At 38.4% G+C, this 18,751-nt stretch overlaps 1 protein-coding gene across 3 annotated transcripts in view; it reads left to right on the top strand.

The window, feature by feature from the left end:
* Positions 1–15: 15 nt before the first annotated feature.
* LOC111142175 (UHRF1 binding protein 1 like) overlaps positions 16–18,751 on the top strand; it is a 105,983-nt gene continuing 87,247 nt past the window's right edge. For all 3 annotated transcript variants that reach the window (XM_022495181.1, XM_022495182.1, XM_022495183.1), the window contains exon 1: positions 16–210. In XM_022495181.1, coding sequence (XP_022350889.1) covers positions 167–210 — 44 coding nt within the window. In that variant the 5' untranslated portion in view covers positions 16–166. The remainder of the gene's footprint in view (positions 211–18,751) is intronic.

The raw sequence follows: 18,751 nt of genomic DNA on the forward strand, positions 1-18,751 counted from the left end.
CAGCGGCGGCGGCTGTGGCCTCGGCCGGGGCCTCCGGTCTCTCCCGGGCGTGAGCGCTCAGGCGACTCTCCTCCGGCCGGGTTAGTCCCGACAATTAGGAGGCGGCCACGAAGAGAGGAGACAGTGAGAAACGCGGAGAGAGAGCGACGTCTCCTGCTGCGGCACCATGGCTGGGCTCATTAAGAAGCAGATCCTGAAGCACCTCTCCAGGTCAGCTAGAACCTCGGGCGTGGGAGCCCAGTGCGCCTCGGCCCTCGCCCGCCCGGAAGGCCGCTTGCAGCCTTGGGGGCGGCGGGAACTGGTAGCCGTGCGGGAGGCGACTCTTGAGCTGCCAGGTCTAGCCGGGGCAGGGGGTCGCGGCCCCGATCTCCCGGCGCCTGTGGCGTACGGCTCTGGCCTCAAGAGTCTGCTTCCTGGACGGGTTCTCCCCCAGCCGGCTCCCGGAGCAGCGTGGAAGACCGACGGGGGAAGCAGCGCGCTGAGATCGTTCTCCCACGCAGCATCAGGGGGCGTCTCGGGGACCGGCTTGGGCGGTCCTGCGCAGAGGCTGGGGATGGTTTATGTGGCAGGGTGAATCCGAGCTCCGTGCTCGCCTATTTCGGAGCAGAGCGATTCCGCTGGCTAACCCAGGGCATCTGGAGCAGTTTGGACTTTAGGCTGAGCTTGTCTTCGTGAAATATTAACCTTGTTATTTTCTGAACTCGCCCCCCACCTCGCCGTTCCCTCTCTGATGCATTAGAGGGTGTGCCTGTTTGCACAGTTAGGATTTGTTTTAGGTAAACAGCCAGGGTTCCCAGCTTTGGCAGGTTCTTTCTGGAGTCGTTTTAGTTCCACATCATTCTGGCAAAACAGCTTTTTGCTTTTTAAAATGTGAGATCCATAAATTAAGGTAGTCAACATCTGTGGTGATAAACACAATACTTGACATTCTTTCCATTTCATAACTCGGTTTTAGTCAGAAACATGACTCAGTAAAGCTGGCAGTTTGTTACTTCTGACTTCTCCATATTTGTCTCAAGACACAGGCTAAATGTGGAATCTTGTTTCCAACTTGTTAACAGAGAATTCAAAGCACTTGGTTATGACCCTTTTCTCTGTTATTTGTAAGTTAATGATATTTGGAAAAAACTTGGGTATACTGGTAGGTTTCTATGGTAAAGACAATTTTTGATTCTCCAGATCATTGAGTTCAACAGGTTGTACATTGGGGAACAAAATCAGTATTTCTGTGAATTAGCAAATGTTATCTAAACCTAAACCATTAAGATATAACAGCTTTTTTAAAAAGTAGCAAATTATAGCAGCATTATTATTTTGTTGGAAAGTTTTAATATTGTACAGATGGTCCGATACTGAGTTATCTTATTTTGGAAAAAGGTTTTTATCTTTTATTTTATTTTAAAGATTTTATTTATTTGAATGACAGAGATCACAAGTAGGCAGAAAGGCAGGCAGAGAGAGAGGGGGAAGCAGGCTCCCCGTGGAGCAGAGAGCCCGATGCTGGGCAGGATCCCAAGACCCTGGGATCATGACCCCAGCCGAAGGCAGAGGCTTTAACCCACTGAGCCACCCAGGCTTTTATCTTTATTTTTATCTTTTAAATTATTATTTAGGTAATATCTGACCTCTACCCTTTGTCATACTCCATTCCACAGGAAAATTGAGACCTACAGAAAATGATTTGACTGTTTTTCTTGCAAGGGTGATGGTACATGGTTAGTTCCATTCGGATGCTTGCAAGGAAAGTTAATTCAATGAGTGCCTTAGGGTGTTAAATTCTCCTGTAGAATTCCAGTTGAGAAAGACTCCTAAAAATTAGTAGCGAAGGTGATGGCTTATTTCACAAAAGAGACCACAACTGCTTATTCAGAATTGAGTCCTTAGGAGTACTGTTTTAATCTGTATGATTTCTAATACCTTTATGGTAAATAGTAATGAGGATTTTTCTTTTTTTTTTAAAGAGATGAGGATTTTTGTTTCTGCACCATGGGCCGTTGGTATGCTTTTCTCTTTCTTTTGACTTATAGTTGACACACAATGTGAATGTTAGTTTCAGGTGTACAACATAGTAATTTAACAACTCTATGGATTATGCTGTGCTCACCACAAGTGTAGCTACCATCTGTCACCATACAATGCTATTACAGTACCATTGACTGAATTCCCTATGCCCTGCCTTTCATCCCTGTGACTTAATCATTACATGCTGGAAACCGGTACCTCTCTTTTCCCTTCACCCATTTTGCCCACCCCCAACCCTTTATTCTGCCAACCATGAGTTTGTTCTTTGTATTTATGGATGTTTCTGCTTTTTGTTTGTTTCCTTCTTTAGATTCCACATATAAGTGAAATCATATGGTATTTGTCTTTCTCTGTGTGACTAATTTCACTTAGCATAAAACCCTCTAGGTCTATCCATGTTGATGCAAATGGCAAGATCTCATTCTTTTTTATGGCTAAGTACAGAGGTGAGTTTTTGAAAACACTTGAATTTTTGGTTTTTCATATTTCCAAACAACTCAGGTGAAAGAAGAGTGTCAAATTCATATTCTTGGTTAATATATTACTCTTAACTGCTATTGCTGTTATCTCCTAAGAAAAATAGTTCTTTATTAATGTAAAGTATGACAATAGATGAAACAAGGTGGGGGTTGTGATAAGTTACAGTTATTTAAGTAGGGGTGAACTTTTGAAATTACCCGGGTTCAAGCTTAATTTTACAAATTATCCAGTAATAAAGATGTCTCTATATTGAAGTAATCATTTGGAGGACGGATGAATATTTTTAACAGGAAATACTTAGAACACATTATGTTGCAATAATAGACATTTCTTATAGCCAGTGGATGCCATTCGTGACACCTCAAAGGAGGCCTTACCGGACCACCCTTTTCATCCTTTTCTGCGCATATATATATATATATATATATATATATATATATATGCTTGTTCTTTGTCTTCTTCACTAGAATGTAAACTATATGATGCCAGGGATTTTGTTTTGAGTCTAGCATAATGGAGGCACTCAACAACTTTTTTTTTTAATGAAAAAAATTTTTTTTAAGATTTTATTTATTTATTTGACAGAGAGAGATCACAAGTAGGCGGAGAGGCAGGCAGAGAGAGAGGTTGGAGGCAGGCTCCCTCCGGAGCAGAGAGCCCAATGCGGGGCTCGATCCCAGGACCCTGGGATCATGACCTGAGCTGAAGGCAGCGGCTTAACCCACTGAGCCACCCAGGCGCCCCGTTAATGAATTATTTTTTAATGAACTATTTTTTATGAAAATGAACTACTTAATGAACTTTTTTTTTTTTTAAAGATTTTATTTATTTATTTGACAGGGGGAAAGAGATCACAAGTAGGCAGAGAAAGGGGGAAGCCGGCTCCCTGCTGAGCAGAGAGCCCAATGTAGGGCTGGATCCCAGGACCCGGGATCATGACCTGAGCCGAAGGCAGAGGCTTTGACCCACTGAGCCACCCAAGCGCCCCTGAACTGTTTTTTTTTTTTTTTTTTTTTAAATGAATGGCACCAAAGCATTGACTTTCCCTCACATTTTCTTAACTGAAGTAACACTATATGCCACTAGTATTATTACAGATACTGGGTATACCAGTTCCCATGGGGTTTTAGGAAGGTAACGGAATCATTGAATAAATGAGCCTTTTGTTGTTTTGGACGGGAAGGACTAGGAAAATGACCCTTTCTCAATGGGGTCTTCCAGTAAGGAGTAAGAGTTTATAGGAATGAACAGGAGAAAGAATGCTTACTCTAAGCCTTGAGATTGAAGTATGGTGAAATTGTAACATTAAAACCAGTGTTAGGCAGATATAGGGACTTGAGAAACTGGTATAGTGGAAAAGTATAAAAGAGAAATTCATAAGAGATTAATAAATGCTGTAAGTAAATGCTGAACTATTTGAGAAATGTAAATCTGTATACTTGTTCCCTGCCTAATTGTTTAGTTTGTATCCTAAGCATCTGTTGCATTATTAATAAAAATGGTTTGTGTACTTGGAACTGATCTGAAAATGAACAAGTTGGGAAGGAGGGAGAGGGAGCAGAGCTGGGCAGATTGGGCAAGGGGGCAGGACAAGAGGGTGAAGAGAGCGTGTGTGTGTGTGTGTGTGTGTGTGTGTGTGTGTGTGTGTTGTGTGTGTGGTGGGGGTGGGGGTTGGACTACTTAAATTTTAGGAGAAGTGAAACAGGAAAAGCCTTTGAAGAGAAATTATTCTGATCTTTCATACTATTACCAGCACAGAATATGTTTTGGGGTCTTCATTAGGAGAACTTATTTTTTCACAAAGGAACAGAAAGTTCTGAAGAGAAGTTATAACAAATGTAAGAAAGGAAATAAGAATAGGAGTTACCTTTCAAGGCCTCATGTTACTGTGGCTTTGTACTTCTGTGCTAGAGCAAAGGAGATGAGGAGGAAAACAGAAGCTGGAAGATGGGGTATATTTAAACCAGGACCTGAAAAGGAGTAAGGAAGATTTAGTTACAAATGTGCCCTCTTCCCTTCCCACCATGCTTTCCCTTTGGCTTATATACACTATGCTGACACGGGCAGGACAGACATTCACCACACCTGGGTGGAGTCTTCGTATAGTTTAAAATCCTGGCTTCGAGTCAGAGGTGATTTTGCCCCTTAGGTGGCATTTGGCAATGTCTGGATACATTTCCGATTGTCACGACTTGTAGGGTGGGGATAGAGGCTAGGAATGCTGCTAAACAGGCTGCCTACACAGCACAGTCTGTCACAACAAATAATTTTACTGCCCAAATGCCATTAGTTTTGAGATTGAGAAACTGGTTTGAAGTATACAAGCATGTCAGATGATTGAACTAGGGTACCGTGCTCCTTGAGGTTATTTTGTTTGCAAACAACAAAAAACTCTGTTTAACATAGGTAATAGGGGAAATGTAACAGAAAGCTGTTGGGGTGGGTCACCAAGTCTGGGAAAGGGCAGGACCTAACCAGCTCCTGAAACCTCATTGGGCAAGATAATTCTTTGTTGTGAAGTGCTGCTCCTTGTGGGATGTTTAGCAACATGTCTGGTCTCTACCCACTAGATGCCAGTAGCACTCCAGGCATTACCAAATGTTTCCTGAGAGCAAAATATCTCTTGGTTGAGAACCACTGCTTCCACCTATCACAACTCCCAATCTGTGGTCTTTCCTGTCAAGTTTGATATTCCTGGGAGAGCGAACGTGTTTGGCCCAGTTCTACTTACCAACATAGATCAGTTAACAATGGCAAAGGGTCATAAAGCAAAGATACGGTCATAGGGAGAACTGTTTTGAGTGTGGCTTGCTGTTCCATTTGGTGTCTTTAATAGTCGCTGAGCTAAATTAGATTTCAAAAGGCCTCATTTGCTACGTTAAAGAAGTTGAACTTCATCCCAGGACGTGCCTGCTAATAAAGAATTCCAGGGGGGCGCCTGAGTGGCTCAGTGGGTTAGAGCCTCTGCCTTCGGCTCAGGTCATGATCCCAGGTCCTGGGATTGAGCCCCGTATCGGGCTCTCTGCTTAGCGGGGAACCTGCTTCCTCCTCTCCCTCCTGCCTGCCTCTCTGACTACTTGTAATCTCTGTCTATCAAATTAAAAAAAAAAAAAAAAAGAATTCCAGGCAGAAGAGGGACATGATCATTAAAGATGCTTGGTTATCAGTTTGGTTTTGGAAATCAGGGTTCAGGAGCTCTTGACTGTGGTGGAAGTACAGTCTATAAAGGATCTCTGATTAATTTAAATAGAAAAGTAATGTATTATAAAGATATCATTCCACAAAATTTGTGGAAGGCTTGGGGACCATACTTGGAAAGGGATTGGATCCATGTCAGTTCTGATGATCTAGGAGAAACCACTTGACAATCTCAGCAAGATATGTTCCCTAAACTAAGGGGAGGGAACAAATAGAGAGGGTGGCTTGAGAAGATTGTTGAATATTTGGAATATTTGTTAGGTAGATTAGGAATGGTTGAACACTCGCCAGGTCTTGTGACTGAATGGCAAAGTGATAGGGAGTTTAGGGTGCCTTGCGGTGTATTCATGGTATAGATTACACTGTGCAAGAAAGTAAAGGGGGGAACAGCAGCTGATAGTCTGGAAAGAATCTTCAAAGGATTGGAAATTTTATCTGGGTGGGAGAGCAGTTGAGAAAAACAAATGAAAGAACTGGAAGTATTGGGAGGTTTTGTTTAGAAGTATTAAAGGTTAAAATTTCAGAGGAGGGTTGGGCCTAATATAGAGCAGGGTATCCATTAAGGCCATGGAACTGAATTGCTGAAGAGAAGTTAAGGTGGATATAATCTTCTGGAGTGGAGTGAGGAGTGAAGTAAGAAGAGGAAGATGAGATCAAAGAGAAAACTGGGCCAGACCTTGTGAGGCTTTGTAATGACTAAGGTCTATAATCATTTCCGAATTAAACATTCTTAAAGGGAAACACAACATGATTTAGACCTTCAGAAATTATTTTTTTAAATGATAATTTTATATGTTTATTGATAGGCTAATTACATCTTTCATTTTTATGTTAAAGCTCAATAAATAATTTTGAGAGTTTATGTTTATCAGGTTCTTGAACCCTGGGCATTGGAGATACAGAGATGGGTAAGACATGGTCTCAGCTCTTGGGAACCTTCAGTGATTCTTACTGTGGCACAGGAAGCATGAGTAGGATCACTAAATGTAACCTATTTCTAGAAATAGACTGCCATACGAAGTCTGTGAGATTTGATTTACTTGGACTGGGCAACTGGGAAAAAAATCAAGTTAATTATTACCTTTTGGGACTAGAAATAAATTTACTTTTGTAATTTTGAGAATTTCTAAAAAATAATTTTTAGTTACTTAAATTGACCATATTCTTTTAAAAATAACCCCCAATACTATTGATTTTGACACTAGATATATAACAGTTATTTATTTAACAGATATTTACTGAGTACTACTTTGTACCATGCACTAGTCCGTACTGCTGTGGCAAGAATCCCTGCCCTCTGGAATTTACACTTTTAATCAAAGGAGGCTGATAGTAAAAAAGTAAAGTACATTATGCCAGTTTGTGGTAAGTGCTATTAAAAATATAACACAGGGATAGGGGATAGGAAGTACAGAGAGGTAAGGGTGGTTTGCAGTTTTAGATTTGGTGATCAAGAAGGCCTAATTGAGAAGGTGGTATTTGAGAAGAGATATGAAAGAAGTAGTGGAAGTAAATGCAAAAATCCAGAAGTGGAAGCTTGCTTCTCATTTTTGAAATCTATCAAGGCCACCAGCATGAGTGGTGTGAGGTGTGAAGTAAGTAGAGGAAGATGCATCAGAGAGAAAAGAGGGCCAGACCTTGTGGGGCCTTGTAATGACTTTAGCTTTTACTCTGAGATTGGAAACAACTTAAGGCTTTGAGCCAAGGATTACTCTGCAGCCATGTAGAAATAAATAATAAGAACTCAAGGGCAGAAGGAGGAACACAATTAAAAGTGTTAACTATCTAGCTGATAAAGGTTTTGGCTTGGACTAGGTTGATGCAGTGGACTTGTTGAGATATAGTCAAGTTCTGTAGTTAAAAGGTAGAACCACAGGATTTGCTGACAGGTAAGATGTGAATTGAGAGAGAAGAAAGAGTCATGACACAAGCAACTGAGAAGGTGGAGTTGCTGTTAACTACGTAGAAGACGGCAGGAGAGGCAGGCTTAAGGTAGAGAGATAAGGAGTCTGGTTTTGGATGTATTAACTTGGAGATCCCTTTTATTTGTGAAATCATTTAGACTACACATTTTAGTCCTCTTTCTGTGAAATGGAAGTAAATGCAAAGCAACCCTCAAAGGCCTGGGAAATCATGACTGAAGAAAAACACCAAGTTCAGCTTGATGAGAAATGGTTTTTTAAGGAGCCTTATGGACAGAAGTATGTCTTTGGGGGGCTGCAAAGCGGTAGATCTCCACAACCCTGCCTCTTGTGAAACCTGCTTTTATAGCTCTAGGGGCTGGGGAGTACATGCTAGGAGACTACCAGGGAGGAGCATGTGTAAGAATAGGTAAGTATCATAGTTATACCTCCAGAGCGGATCCGAAATGTTATGCCCCAAGGGTGTACTTAGGGGTTCTGTTAAATAAAAGGAAAGAATGGGAATGGGGGCTGTATTCAAGAGGACTTCAGGTCACAGAGTAGCCATCATGGTGTTAGTCTGGTTCACATGTCTGGCAGCACCAATGTCAAATGTTTTTGGGTGTGGTTATTCTTTGGTTATGCAGTACATAATTACAGTGAAATTGAATTGTGAGATGAATTTTAAGGGATGGGCTTTATAGTGCTGTATTTTTTGCTATTAAGTATGCTATGTAGAAGTATCAAGCATGTGCCCATTTCTGTTACACTGATTTCCAACTAAAACCAGATATTGATTCTTCAGAAGTTAATTTCAGGAGATTGATTTGTAAACTTTAGTTGAAAGGAGACTTGGATGCTTGGTCCATTGGATGTTGTAATATTAACCATTCTAGAATCAGAAGGGATTTTTTCCGGTCTCTGGGAAGGAAATTATTAAAACGTTAAGATTAATGACTTACCCAAGGTTTGACAGGTGGTGTTGAGTGGTTAAGTCACTGATCCAGTACTCTTTTATTTTTTTTTTAAAGATTTTATTTATTTATTTGACAGACAGAGATCACAAGCAGGCAGAGAGAGAGGAGAAAGCAGGCTCCCTGAGGAGCAGAGAGCCCGATGTGGGGCTTGATCCCAAGACCCTGGGATCATGACCTGAGCCAAAGGCAGAGGCTTTAACCCACTGAGCCACCCAGGCACCCCAAGCACTCTTTTAATACGATTATTCTGTGCTGCCTGCTCAGGCTGTTGTTCTTCCCCAATAGTTTGCTTGCTTTTACTCTATTTTCAGCATTTATTTATTATAAAATTTCAGTCTTACTGCTCTTTTGTGGTATTTCACCATCCTGTTGCAGTATCCCTTAGGAGATTCTTTTATTATTTGGGAATCCTTTGGCTCTGTAGTCCTTTGAAGGTTGGGAAACAGCCTTTTGACTTAGCAGTTCTTTGAAATTGGGAAAGCACAATTTCTCCATTTCTTTATAATTGCATAATTTTTTTTGCAATATTACACTTTGCCTTAACACTGCAGTTTCCAATCTAAATATTTCCTTAGTAAGTTGATTTATCAGTTATATATGTTCTAAATGCTGTATATTATTTTGCACATGTTAGGATGAATAATTTAATATTTCTGTTAAATATTGGTATTTAACTAGTTGTTATTAGTTATTAGTAACTGGAGCTCAGATTGAATTTAAGTTACAGGTGTAATTTATGACTATTTCCATGAGTGAAATATGAGCAGTTATCACATCAAGACCAAGTTATTAAAACAAAGTTGAGAGCTGAAACAAATATGATCCAGGATAGAGTAGTTATTATTTATTTTTTCAGACATTAGATTTACTTATTTTGAGACTTCTCCCAGACAAAATGAATGTTATATATAAATTTTGAATCTCTAGATTAGTCTCTTCTTTAAGAGCTATATGTATATGTACTCTTTTCTACCCCAAAAAACCATTAAGAGAGAGCTCTCTGGCTTCTTTTTGCCACTGCTAGCATAACGTCAAGTGTTGTTTTCCTTTACTGTTATCTATTTGTAAACTTTTTGTTTGTAATTTTATTGTTAGGAATTAATATTTAGAAGATTCAGTCATTTTAAAATTTGCTAAAACTGTGTTGTTAGGTACTAAATTCAGTTCTTATTCCAAAGTTTTCTAATGCAGAGATGGAACCTTATCTATAAACGAACTCTACTATAAAAAGGGACATCATAAAATCTAAGATTTGTATTATCTTTAAGGAGTATTATGACTATTCCCATTGATAAATCATTCATTTATTCTTTCCACCAATACTTATAGAAGATCCATAAGATATATAAGAGAAATTAAGAAGAACTATAAGTGCTTCTGAAAACAATATGGTAGATGATTAAATAGATAACAGGATAAAATATAAGTCTTAAGAGACAGGCACAAAGTACTGTATGCAACTTTAATGGAAGTAGAGACATTGAGTCAGAGGTGATCTAAGTCCAGAGAAACTGTAAAGAAATAATGAAATAAAAATACATAAACAACAGCTTATGTGATAAAAAGTGGGTAGTTATTAAGTCGTGACAGTGGAATGCATTCCAAGGGAATATTTAAGGCAGTTATTCAGAGAAGTTAGGGATACGTCATTTTAAAAAAAAATTTTAGAAAGATTTCTGTATTTACTGTAGCACTGGAGCATGTGCACAGGAGTGGGGGGAGGGCGGAGGGTGAGGGAGAGAATCCTCAAGCAGATTCCTCAAGGTCAGTAGGGTAATTGAGCTCCATCCCAGGGCCCTGAGATCATGACCTGAGCCAAAACCAAGAGTCAGATGCTTTACTGACTGAGTCACCCAGGCACCCCATTAAGGATACTTTTAGATCATAGAAACTTGGCTGCAGTTTTTCTACTGTTTTCCAGTACTACACTTTCTTTCCCTTTTTTTGTTTTTCACCCATCTTTTGTTGTCTTATTACTGTAGCCAAATTGTCTACCTTCCTTTCTGCCAGGTTATCCTTTCAGGCTTCATTTTACTGGTGCATCTTACATGGGCAGCTTTAACTATGTAGGCTAGTCTTCATTGGTCTTAAAATATTTTATTACAACAAAAATTTTATGTTTTTAGTTCATAAATTGTCATCTCTTTTTTAAGTTAGCTTCTTTCTTTCTTTCTTTCTTTCGTTCTTTCTTTCTTTCTTTTTCTTTCTTTCTTAAGTAGACTCCATGCCTAACATAAGGCTTGAACTCATGAGTGCCATGCTCCACCGACTGAGCCAGTGAGGTGCCCTCTAGATTGTCATCTCTTTAAGGGCAGAATCACCCTTACAGACTGCATTCTGAGGCAGTGATTGTGTTTCTCTTGTTCACTGTTGTATCTTTAGCATCTGGCACAGTATTGTTACACATAGTAACTGTTCAGAAACATTTTCAGCTAACTAGAGAATAGATTAATTTTGGCCTTCATAGAATATATAGGATATAAATTGGTTGCCCTGAATACATTTTTGGCAGATGACTCATATCCAAGAAATTTAGATTAAAAACTTTTTTTTGATAAATATTCTAGTTCTCTGATTTGCTTTTGTATATAAACATAAAATTTATTGTTAGATCTTTCCTTGGTTTGTGAGTTACTTTTCATAGCTAACTTTACTCTTTAGTGTTCTTCATAAATGAAGGTTACAGTTTTAAATGGGGTTTTTAGCAGTTAAACTAATTTGATAATTTATATTTGTAAATAGCTTGTCTTTTAGAGTGCTTGTCCTATTTGGTTTGATTTAACGTTGAATTACAGTTCAGTCTTCGTATAACTTTTGTACCACAGAGATATCTCATTTTTGTTGATATTTTTAATATGAAAATTTTTGAAAATATTGTCAGAGTAGTAGTAATACCAGTGGTAGAGAGAATGAAGGGAATCACAAATGATTGATTTATCTTAGAATTTAAGCAGTGTTTGCCTTTAGTTATTCCAGTGTGAAATACAACTGTATTTTTTTAAGTTCATCACAGCTAAATATTTTTATCATATCATTCCTTTCCTCTTCCTTCCCTTAAACTTGCTCCTTCCTGTGTCCCCCTGTGTACCCATTCCCTGCAGCGATCCCTGCTGGCTGTGGTGGAGATTGGTGTGCTGTGAATTTCATAATCAAGGAGTCTAAGAAACCCTGGCAACTGACTGCTTGCTTTCACCAGGAATAGGGACCTTTTGTCTGAATTTCCTGCCCTCAGGTAATACTTCTATTCCCCAACGTTTTCGGTTTCTTTTTCTTTCTTTTCATAAATACAAGCACTTATTTTGCCCCACATAAAGATACTTTGAGAATATTTTCTAATTCTTACTGTATTAGTCAAGTACTCTTTTCCTTTTCCCTTTTTTTACTGTAGCTACAGGCTCATGCAGTTCCTTTCTTAGATTGTCTTTTCTAATATATCAGGTTTGGCAATGCACTTAAAGTTATAACCAACTCTTTCTATTGTTAAAATAGTTTTATAACTTATAGTCAGCTATTTGGGAATAGCAGTTAGCATTTGATCTACCCTTTAATGGGTAAGATTTCATAGTCTAATGTAATTAATGAGGTATGAAGGCTCTTTTGATAAAGAGAATGTTTTCATCACTTCTCATTGAAGGACTTAAGAATTTATTTTGTGTATTTAATGTTAATTATAATCTTTATCAAAGAGATTTGAGTAATTCTTAAGAACAGCAGTGAAAATAGAGTTCTTGATGAATGTAAGTAAGGACTTGCCATCCCATTTAATACTTCCCCTCTCCCCTTACTCCTTTTAAAATTTCATTATCAGGGAAAGTAATTATGTTATAAAGCCAGATTCATGGAAATGGCACTGAATTTCTTTCAAATTGGACTTAGTGAAAAACCTAGAAACTTATATCATTGAACACTTAAGAGTGTTTAGGAAATTTATCCACATTAATACTTTGAACATATCCGTAAAGTCTAGTGAGAAGTTGGTAATTAAAGATTAACTATGATTGGGGCACCTGGCTGGCTCAGTTGTTGGAGCATGTGACTCTTTTTTTTTGGGGGGGGGGATTTTTATTTATTGGAGAGAGAGAGAGAGAGCACGCATGAGAGCCTGCACAGCAGGCAGAGTAGCAGGTAGAGGGAGAAGGAGAAGCAGGCTCCTTGCTGAGCAATGAGCATTATGTAGGGCTTGATCCCAGTACCCTGGGAAAATGACCGAGCGAAACGCAGACACTTAACTGACTGACCCCCCCAGGCGCCCCGTAGCATGTTACTCTTGATCTGGGGTTGTGAGTTCAAGCCCCATGTTATGTGTAGAAATTACTTAAAAAAAAAAAAAAAAAAAAAAAGTCCAAAAAAAAAGATTACCCATGAGCAGAAATGTGCAACTAATTGCAGAGGAGTAATGTGACATTTGATACACTTACTGACCATATGTTAGCAGTTGTGTAAATATCAATTAAGTATTATTTTCCAGCATTCTTGTGCACCTTGATTCTTTGATATCATTTGGGTGTCTGGATCTAAACCAAAATTACCAAGGAATAGATGCCAAGCTTTAGCCTTAGGTAGACCATTAGGGAAAACTTTGAGGTTATCTTTAGGATATTGTTAGTTAAGGATGTTGTTTATAAAGGCATTCAAAGATGGTTCTGGTTTTGTATATAACTTTAGTAAATCCTCTGGGAGCTTTGCTCTTAAAGTATAGTCATAGCTGTAATCCTTTGCTTTTTTTAAAATTATACTTCCTTAACATATCTTTATTTGACCAGACTTGTGCTTAGCTTATTGAAGATGAGGTGTTGCAATTTTATTCTTAGTTTAAACCACAGCTATCTATTTGTTCATTCAAGTCACCTACCAAACTTAATTCCTTTCCTCTCTTTATCTTCTCATTTTAATTGATTATGATGCCTTTTTATTAAATAACTCTTAAATTTACCTTCCTTTTCCTGAACCTAGCACATCGCAGGCTTCTTGGCACAAAGGAGACGTCAAAATAAAGACTTGAATATCTCTGTTGTCATGACCCAGATTTAACTTGACATGTCTTGTGTTATTCTTGCAAATACGCATTCTCATTTCCTTCTGGTCTCATACTTTTCTCTTCTATCCTTGGCACTGTTACTGGAGAGATACGTTCAAAATGCTAATCTTATCATTTAATTTCTTGGTAACCATCTTTTTTTTAATTGAAGTATAATTGACACAGAATGTCCCATTAATTCCAGGTGTGCATCATAGTGGTTTTTTTAAGATCTTTTATTTATTCATTTGAGTGAGAGAGTGAGCGAGAGCGCTAGCACAGGGGAGTGTCAAAGAGAGAGGGAGAAGCAGATTCCCCTGCTAAGCAGGGAGCCTGACTTGGGGCTCAATCCCAGGACACTGGAATCATGACCTGACATGAAGGCAGATGCCAAACTGGCTAAATCACCCAGGAGCCCCCATAGTGATGTATTTGTTTTAAAGATGTATTTATTTATTTTATTTTATTATTATTTTTTAAAAAGATTTATTTATTTATTTGACAGAGAGAGAGAGCTAGACAGCAAGAGAGGGAGCACAAGCAGGGGGACTGGGAGAGGGAGAAGCAAGCTTCCTGCTGAGCAGGGAGCCCAACATGAGGCTTGATCCCAGAATCCTGGGAGCATGACATGAGCTGAAGGCAGACACTTAATGACTGAGCCACCCAGGCACCCTTATTTATTTCAGAAAGAGAGGGAGAGAGAGAGAGAGAGAGGCAGAGGGAGAGGGAGAAAGAAACCCAAGCTCTGCTATGTGCAGAGCCTGGACACAGGGCTTAATCTCATGACCCTGAGATCAAGACTGGAGCCAGAATCAGGAGTTGAGTGCTTATCCAGTTGAGCCACCCAGGCACCCTATCATGATGTTTTTATACATTTCGAATTGAACCCCACAATAAGTCTAGTTACCATCTGTCACTGCACAAAATTGTTGCAGTATTGTTGGCTGTAGTACCTATGCAGTATATTATATCCTAATGACTTACTTATGTTATAACTGGAAATTTGTGCCTCTTAATCCCCTTCATCTATTTTGCAGAACCTCCAGTCCCTCCCCAGTCTGGTAGCCAGTAGTTGCTTCTTATATCTGTGAGTCTCTTTTTGTTTTGTTTGTTCATTTGCTTTATTTTTTAGATTACACATGTAAGTGAAATCGTATGGTATTTGTCATTGTCTGACTTATTTCATTTAGCCTAAAACCCTCTAGGTCCATCCATGTTGCAGATGGCAAGAGTTCATTCTCTTTTGTGGCTGAGTAATATTCCATTGTGTATGTGTACCACGTCTTCTTTATCCATTTATCTATTGATGGATAATTAGATTGCTTCTGTATCTAGGCTGTTGTAAATACTGCTACAGTGAACTGAGTGTGCATATAGCTCTTTGAATTGGTGGGTTTTTTTGTTTTGTTTTATTTTGTTTTTTGGGTGTATACCTAAAGATGTAATTGATGGATTGTGTAGTAGTTCTAATTTTAATTTTTTGAGGCGCTTTCATACTGTTATCCATGGTGGCTGTACCACTTTACATTCCCACCAACAGTGTATGAGGGTTCCCTTTTTTCCATACCCTCACCAACACTGTTATTTTTTTGGCCCTTTGATAATAGCCAATCTGACTGGTGCGAGGTGGTATCTCCTTCTGGTTTTGATCGGCATCTCCCGATGATTAGTGATGTTGAGCATCTTTTCATGTGTCCGTTGGCCATCTGTATGTCTTCCTTGGGAAACTGTTTATTCAGATCCTCTCCTCATTTTTAAATAGTATTTGTTTTGTTTTGTTTTGTTTTAATATATTAAGTTATGTAAGTTCATTATATATTTTGGATATTCACCTCTTATCAGACATATGATTTGCAAATACCTTCTTTCATTCAGTTAGATTGGTTTTTCTTTTTGTTGATGGTTTCTTCTGCTGTGCAAAAGCTTGTAGTTTGATGTAATGCCATTTATTTATTTTACCTTTGTTGCCCTTGCCTAAGAAGACTGGTTCAAAAAAAAATATGGCTAAGACTGGTGGCAAAGAGCTTACTATCTGTTTGTTTTTTTTTTTTCCCTAGGAGTTTCATAGTTTCTGGCTTCACATTTAAGTCCTTAATTCATTTTGAATGTATTCTTGTATATGGTATAACGTAGTGGCCCAGTTTCATTTTTTTTTTTTTTTTACATGTGGCTGTCCAGTTTTCCCAACACCAGTTATTGAAGAGATCTTTTTTTCCCATTGTGTATTCTTGCCTTCTTTGTCATAGATTAATTGAACGTGTATGTATAGGTTTATTTCTGGGCTCTCTTTTTCTGTTCCATTGATATATGTGTCTAAGTTTTTATGCCAGTATCATCCTGTTTTGATTACTAACAGTTTTTAGTATTTGAAATCAGGAAGCATGATAACTTTGTTTTTTCTCAAAATTGCTTTTGCTCTTGCGGGTCTTTTTGTGGATCCAGGCAGGTTTTAGAATTCTTTGTTTTAGTTCTATGAAAAACGACATTGGTATTTTGATGGGGATTGCATTGAATCGGTAGTTTGCTTTAGGTAGTATGGACATTTTAACAACATTTTTTTCATTCCATGAGCACAGAATATCTTTCCATTTATTTGTACTCCATTTCTTTCATCAGTGTCTTACAGAGTGTATAAGTCTTTCACTCCCTGGTCACATTTATTCCTAGTTTATTCTTTTTGGTGCGCTTGAAAATGGGATTGTTTTCTTAACTTCTTTCTGATAACTCTTTATTAGTGCAACCTATTTCTGTATGTTAATTTTGTATTCTGCAACTTTACTGAATTCATTTATTAGTTCTTATTAGTAGTTTTTGGTAGAGTCTAGAATTTTCTATATATTGTATTATATCATTTACAGATTAACAATTTTATTTCTTCCTTTCCAATCTGGATTTTTAAAATTTCTTCTTTTTGCCTAATTGCTTTGGCTAGGGCTTCCAATACTATGTTGAATTAAAGTGATGAGAGTACCATCCTCTTCCCCCTGTTTGGAGGAAAATCCTTCAGCTTTTCACTGTTAAGTATGTTGTTAGCTGTGGATTTGTCTTAAGGCCTTTATTATGTTGAGGGGTACATTTCTTCAGTACCCACTTTGTTGAGAACTTTTATCATAAATAGATGTTGAATTTTGTCAAGTGCTTTTTCTGTCTACTGAGATGATCATATGGTTTTTATCCTTTACTTTGTTAATGTGTGGTGTATCACATAAAGATTGGTAAAAAAATTTTAATGGCTCATGTTCAGGCTTTTTATTTATTTATTTGTTTATTTTTAATAATTTTTTTAAAGATTTTTATTTATTTATTTGACAGAGAGAGAGATCACAAGTAGGCAGAGAGGCAGGCAGAGAGAGAGAGGGAGAAGCAGGCTCCCCGCTGAGCAGAGAGCCCGATGCGGGGCCCGATCCCAGGACCCTGGGATCATGACCTGAGCCGAAGGCAGAGGCTTTAACCCACTGAGCCACCCAGGCGCCCCCCATGTTCAGACTTTTTAAAAAAATTTGTTTATAACAATAGAATTTTTTTGTCCAAAGAAATATTAAAATAGAACTTAACTGCATAAGATAGGCAAAAAGTAGGGCTCCTTGTTAATGGAACAAAGACCGGCTATGCTTATAATTGCCTTTTAGTAATTTAGTTGAATCAGTAATTAGGGCGATCAGCTATTATATCTTTTCCCTTTTTATTTCTCCTCCCAGCTATGTTGAATCACGAGTCTTCTTAGGAGCATTGTGGGAACAATACAGATGCATAGGATGAAACCTACATTCCTTGGCACGGGATGCAAGCATCCTTTGTGATCTGGCTTCAGTCCATCTTTCAAAGGCATTCCATTTCGTTACAAACTACCTGATGCCTTATACTTCATCCATGGCTACTGTATGTGATCCTGTAGCCTTGAACATTCTGTCACCGTGCCTAAGATGTCCTCCTCTCTCCTATTCACCTGGCAGAAACTTAACTCTTAAAAAACACAGTTCAAGTTTGGCCTCCTTCATGAAGCCTTCCTTAAACAGTATTTTTAACAAATGATCACTACTTCTTGTGTACTTCCATCTTATCCTATTTTCATTTTTTTTTAAGATTTTATATATTTATTTGACAGACAGAGATTATAAGTAGGCAGAGAGGCAGGCAGAGAGAGAGGAGGAAGCAGTCTCCCTGCTGAGCAGAGAGCCAGATGTGGGGCTCGATCCCAGGACTCTGAGATCATGACCTGAGCCGAAGGCAGAGGCTGTAACCCACTGAGCCACCCAGGCGCCCCTATCCTATTTTCATTTTTATTGTAATACCTGTTACACAGTGCTTGGCACATAGTAAAACTATAAGGTACTGTCATGATTTGTTTATGTGCTTGTCTCTAATACTAAACTATGAGGTTTTTGAAAGCAGTAATTATGTCTTGTCTAAGTTACCCAAGAGCCTAATTAATCATTGCTCAGTTTTTGCCATGAAAGATGCATGTGTATTTGTGTCAGATCTTCCAATATTTCAACAAAATTAGGAAACCCAGATTTTAATATAATGTCTACTCATTTTAAATGTTAGCCACTGATTCAGGTTTTTTAAGATTTTATTTATTTATTTGACAGAGATCACAAGTAGGCAGAGAGCCAGGCAGAGAGAGAGGGGGAAGCAGGCTCCCTGGTACCAGAGCAGAGAGCCTGATGCAGGGCTAGATCCTAGGACTCTGAGATCACGACCTGAGCTGAAGGCAAAGGCATTAACCCACTGAGCCACCCAGGCGCCCCCGATTCAGGTTTTTTAAAACACTGTGCAGATCAAACATATTTGTGGTAAAACAAAGCTCAGAGGCTGCCAACTTATAACTTCTTCCATCCTTTAAAACTTTAAATTTCTTTAAGTGTGAAAAAACTGGCTAGACAAGATTGTTTGATTTCCTTTACATGTGTATTATAAAAATAACCAAGCCAAACAAACTCTGTGAATTGAGAATACTAAAAAAAAAAAAAAAAATTATTGTGAGCATAACATGATTCTTCTTCCAATAACATTGTAGTTTTCTTTGAAGAAAATATTTGTCTTAAATATTTAATAAGCCTCAAATTGACATTGAAAGCTCCTTGAAGATAAGAATTGCCACATACTCCTATAATGCCCAGGAAATGTTTATTAAATATTGTTGAATTGAAAAT

Source organism: Enhydra lutris, unplaced genomic scaffold (assembly GCF_002288905.1).
Source record: "Enhydra lutris kenyoni isolate GAN:26980312 unplaced genomic scaffold, ASM228890v2 scaffoldscaffold7, whole genome shotgun sequence".
Taxonomy (NCBI): Eukaryota; Metazoa; Chordata; class Mammalia; order Carnivora; family Mustelidae; genus Enhydra; species Enhydra lutris.